The sequence below is a fragment of the Apteryx rowi genome, unplaced genomic scaffold (assembly GCF_003343035.1).
Source record: "Apteryx rowi isolate R43461 unplaced genomic scaffold, aptRow1 scaffold_530, whole genome shotgun sequence".
NCBI classification, from domain to species: Eukaryota; Metazoa; Chordata; class Aves; order Apterygiformes; family Apterygidae; genus Apteryx; species Apteryx rowi.
This window is the reverse complement of record NW_020450795.1, coordinates 178,531-183,387: the sequence shown is the minus strand read 5'-3', so window position 1 is coordinate 183,387 and position 4,857 is coordinate 178,531. Positions and strand designations below refer to the sequence as shown.

The 4,857-nt window shown below is 72.7% G+C and overlaps 1 protein-coding gene across 1 annotated transcript in view; it reads right to left on the bottom strand.

Moving 5' to 3' along the window:
• The window catches only part of NPR1 (natriuretic peptide receptor 1), a gene marked incomplete at its 5' end in the record, with an annotated part of 10,986 nt that extends 6,131 nt beyond the window's left edge, over positions 1 to 4,855 (bottom strand). The window contains 10 exons of the mRNA XM_026080903.1: positions 87 to 253; positions 357 to 431; positions 523 to 643; positions 737 to 821; positions 1,457 to 1,592; positions 1,675 to 1,766; positions 2,065 to 2,200; positions 2,410 to 2,523; positions 3,103 to 3,302; positions 4,318 to 4,855. Of these exons, the coding sequence (XP_025936688.1) occupies positions 87 to 253; positions 357 to 431; positions 523 to 643; positions 737 to 821; positions 1,457 to 1,592; positions 1,675 to 1,766; positions 2,065 to 2,200; positions 2,410 to 2,523; positions 3,103 to 3,302; positions 4,318 to 4,855 (1,664 nt within the window). The remainder of the gene's footprint in view (positions 1 to 86; positions 254 to 356; positions 432 to 522; positions 644 to 736; positions 822 to 1,456; positions 1,593 to 1,674; positions 1,767 to 2,064; positions 2,201 to 2,409; positions 2,524 to 3,102; positions 3,303 to 4,317) is intronic.
• Between the last annotated feature and the right edge of the window lie 2 nt (positions 4,856 to 4,857).

Below are 4,857 nucleotides of genomic sequence, written 5' to 3'. Positions count from 1 at the left end.
GGCGGCGGCGGTGGCGGCGGTGGCGCGTGGGGCTCTGCCCCGCGCCGGGGACCCCCGGCCCTCGGTCCCCATCCCCATGCCGTCACCCCACACCCGGAGCATCCCTGGGGAAGGGACCCAGGCGTCCCGGCCCCCAAAAACGGGAGGAGAGGGGCAGCCCCCAGGGTGCACCTACGTGCTTCAGCTCGAACAAGACCTTGCGCGTCAGCTCGATCCGCTTGCGGTTGAGGTGCTTCACGGCCACGAGGTTGCCCTGGGTGGGAGTGGGGGGAGGACGCGGGGCGGTGGGTGCCCGGTGGGGTAGTGGGCACCCGGCCCCGCTGCCGCGCCGTTTCCCCCCCCCCCCCCCCCCGCACCTTGTAATACGCCGTCTTGGCGTAGACCTGGAACTGGCCCTCGGCGGTCATCAGCGAGCCGTAGTTGGAGCCGCGCTGCGGGAAGCGAGCGGCGGTGAGCCCGGCGCCGGCCGTGCCGTGCCGCGGGATGCCGTGCCGCGGGATGCCGCGCCGCGCCGGCTCGCACCAGCGAGAGCGTGAGCTTGCTGCCGGCGCTGCGGAGGTGCTTCTCCAGGCTGCTCATCTGCACGTCCTCCCAGCGGACCCGCCACAGCTCGGCCGCCAGCTCCTTCTCCAGCTGCAGCTTCCTGCGCCGGGAGGGCAGGGTGAGGCCCCGCGGCGCCGCCGGCCCCCTCCCGGCCCCCCCGGCACCGCTCCGCGCCCCGGCGCCTGCCCCGCACCTGTAGATGAAGAAGGAGGTGACGGTGATGGCCAGGAGGATCAGGCTGACCACGAGGGACAGGATCTCCAGGGTGGACAGGTTGGCTGCAAAACAGGAGGGGAGCGGTGAGGGGCTGCGCCGGGCACCACGCCGGCGGCCTCGGGCAGAGCCTGGTGGTGCTGGGCCCCGGCGGCGATGCAGACCCCGGCGGTGCTGGACCCCGGTGCAGGACCCCAGAGCTGCTGGACCCTGGTGCAGACCCCAGCGGTGAAGGACCCCGGTGCAGGACCCCAGCGATGATGCAGACCCCAGTGGTGCTGGACCCCAGTGCAGACCCCAGTGGTAAAGGACCCTGGTGCAGGACCCCAGAGCTGCTGGACCCCAGAGCTGCTGGACCCTGGTGCAGGACCCCAGCAATGATGCAGACCCTGGTGCAGGACCCCGGCTGTGCAGGACCCCAGAGCTGCTGGACCCCGGCGCAGACCCCAGCGGTGCAGGACCCCAGTGCAGATCCTGGTGGTGCAGGACCCTGGCAGTGATGCAGACCCCGGTGGTGCTGAACCCCGGCGCAGACCCTGGCAGTGAAGGACCCCAGCGCAGGACCCCAGAGCTGCTGGACCCTGGTGCAGGACCCCGGCGGTGATGCAGACCCCAGGGAAGATGCAGACCCCGGCGGCGCAGGACCCCGGCGGTGCAGGACCCCGGCAGCGCGGCGCGGGGCCCCCGGCGCCCGGCTCACCTTTGCGGCACAGCGGGTCGCTGTTGTCGAAGCCGCAGGGCGGCACGTCGGGCGGCACCACGTTCCCCGGCCAGCGGATCTCCCGCCCCGGCACCATGTGGATCTTCTTGGTGGTGCCGTTGTAGTTGGCCACGATCTGCCGGGGGGGAGAGGAGAGACGCGGTGGGAGACCGGCTCCCCGCGGCACCGGGGGGCCCGGCACCGGGACCGGGGCTCACCTGGAAGTCGCCCCGCGCGGGGTCCATGTCCCACAGGGAGTAGTCGCTCTCCCGGTCCCCGTTCTCGTCGATCTTCAGGAAGCCGGTGACGCCTGGGGACGGAGACGTGAGGGGCGCGGGGGGACCTGCCGTGGGGTGTCCCCAGCAGCGCCCCGTTCCCGCGCCGGGGCCCGGAGCCAGCCCCGCGGGGATGGCGGTGCCGCTGCTCCCAGGCTGTAAATCTCTGTCCCAGTGGCTCCAATCCCAAAATACCAGCCTGGGAGCRGGGCAGGCGGGCGCCGGGCAGGCGGCACCCAGCCCTGCCAGGCTGTGACGGGGACAGGGATGGGGACGGGGATGGGGACAGGGATGGGGACAGGGACAGGGACGGGGACGGGGACGGGCGCCCACCGTAGAAGGTGCGGTTCCACATCTGGCGGGTGATGGCGGTGGCRTTGGTGATGGAGCCGCCCCGCTCCAGCGTCTCGTTCACGGCCTGGGCGTAGAGCAGCACCCCGTCGTGGAAAGCCGCCGCGATGTAGTTCATCTGGGGACGCGGAGACGGCTCGGGGACCGGGTCCTTGTCCCCAGCATCCCCAGCTCCATCCCGTGTCTCCTCCATCTCCAGCTCCATCCCGTGTCTCCTCGTCCCCGGCATCCCCAGCTCCATCCCGTGTCCCCTCCATCCCCAGCTCCATCCCGTGTCCCCTCCATCCCCAGCTCCATCCCGCGTCCCCAGCTCCACCGTGGCCCTACCAAGCCGTCGCGCATGGTGAAGTTGAAGTGGGCGCGCGCCTCCTCCTTGAGCCGTGCCAGGAAGGGCCGGTACTCGGGGTTTTCGGGCTCCTTGTAGGTGATGATGGTCACGGCCTGGGGGGACAGCGGCTGGGAGCGGAGGGGACGGGGACCCTTCCCCGGGTCGCCCTCCGGGACGGGGTTGCCCTCACCCCAGGGCGCAGGGAAGCCTGGCTTCCCGCCCAGCCTATTAATAGCCTCCGTTCAAGGCAGTGCCGGAGCTGGGACCTGGGGGAAATTAATCTCGCTTCCTTCCTCCTCATTAGCTGCCAGCAACGGAGAGCGAACGGGCAGGGCCGGCGTGGGAGGCCGGGCTGCTCCGCCAGCTCCGGTGCCCACCCCGGCTCCGCACCAGGCTCCGCTCGAGCTGGGAGGCTTGGCTCGCGCGGGGGAGAAGAGGGCACGTGTGCATGCCGGGGAGCGCGCGGGTGCATGCACGGGCACACGGGTGCACGCGGGTCTGCATGCCCGTGAGCGCAGGGGTGCATGCATGGGCACACGGGTGCATGCCGTGAGCGCATGGGTGCATGCACGGGCACACGGGTGCACGCGGGTCTGCATGCCCGTGAGCGCATGGGTGCATGCATGGGCACACGGGTGCATGCCGGGGAGCGCGCGGGTGCACGCATGGGCACACGGGTGCACGGGGCTCACCTCGAAGGCCTGCCGGGCGCTGGCGTCGTCGCGGTCRCCGCGCTTCCAGGGCCGCTGGGGCTCGGGGAAGCGGGCGCCCTGCAGGCTGGCCCCGAAGATGTCGATGTAGAAGAAGGCGTAGTCGCCGCGCGTCAGCCCCTCGCGCCAGGCCTGCAGCATCAGCTCCCGCAGCGTGTCCGGGGCGCAGCACACGTAGACGACTGCGCGGGGTGACACGGCTCATGGCACCGGCCCATCCCGGCCGGCACGGCGAGGGCAGAGCCGGGCATCCCGGGGGTCCCCACATCCCGCGGCTCCATCACTAACGCGCGAGGCAGGAGGGGACGAGTGTCGGGGTCGTGCCGTGGACCCCATGGGGCAGCGGAGCCGGTGGGCAGAGGGAGAACCGCGAGGCCGGATGCCCGGAGGGCGGCGGGGCTATGCCGGGCGCAGTGGGGCGYGGGGGTCCCCCACGCTGCTGCTCTGTCCCGCGTGCCGCCGGCGGGCCCCTGCCCTCCGCCAGCGCCCAGGCTTCCTGTTTTCCTGACTCCGTTTCCTCCTCCACACAGCCTGGATCGCCGGCAGTGATTTATTCCCGGCGGCGCTGGGACCGCTGCGGCCCTTGCGCCCAGCCCGGCCGGCGGGTGCCGGCTCCCCGCGTCCGACAGGGCCCCGGGGTGCCRGTGCAGGATGGACCTGCCGGATCCCGGTGCGGCTGCGTGCAGGTGCCGCCGTGCCCTGGGCACCGGCTCCGCCTGGCACCACGGGGTCCGTCCCCAAAATAGCGGCTGGCGGGACGAAATGGGGGCTCGGTCAGAGCTGCTCGCCCGATGCAAAGCAGTCCCTGCTCAGTGCCGGCGGCGTCGGGGCACCCTGACGGCCGGCAGCGGCCGTGCCAGCCCGGGGCAGGAGGTGCCCCGGGAAAGCGGCCGGAAAGAGGGAAGTGCCGCGGCCCCGGGGCCAAGATAACCGGCYGCGGGCCGGGCTCCAGGCCTGGCCGGCGCCCAGCGGGGCCGGCGGCCGGTGCCAGCCTGGGACGGAGCAGCTCCTGGCGCTGCGGAGTGCCCGGGTGTCCTGGGCACGGCCGCGGCAGGGCTTGGGGTGCAGGGGCACGACACGCGCGTGTGCACGCGGAGACACATGCAGCCATGCATGCACACCCGTGCACATGCATGCACACCCATGCACACCCTCCGTCCCCCTGCCCGCCACCCCGCCGCCCCCGGGGGCTCTTACTCCGGCCCTTCTGCTTGATCTCCTGGATGATGAAGGAGTAGTTGCCCTTGTCGCAGAAGACCACGTCCATGACGGTGAGGTTGCGCAGCGTGGGCAGCTGGACGTAGAGCCCCTCGGCGGCGAAGAAGCAGGGCCGGTCGTCCATCTTCTCGTCCCAGTAGACGAGGAGGGCGCGGCGGGTCCAGCCGAAGCGGCGGTGCAGCTGCACGCCCAGCTCGCCCAGCTTGCGGTGGCTGGGGCCGGCGCGGGTGGTGAGCCCGAACTGCCCCCGCTTGTCGTCGAAGCCGTGGGCCTCGGCGCCCGCTGTCACCAGCGGCAGCCGCCAGTGGCTGGTGAAGCGGGCCACGGGCGCYGCCGTGTACACGCAGCCGGGCCCCAGGAAGGCGGCGGGCTGGTGGGCCAGGCGCAGGTCGACGGCGGCCAGCGGCGCGGCCATCTCGGAGCAGACGCCGTGGCGGTCCTCGCTGCTGCCGAAGACCCAGCGCAGCGTGTAGCCGGGCAGCAGGTCGGCGCGGGCGTTGACGGCGGCGGCGGCCAGGC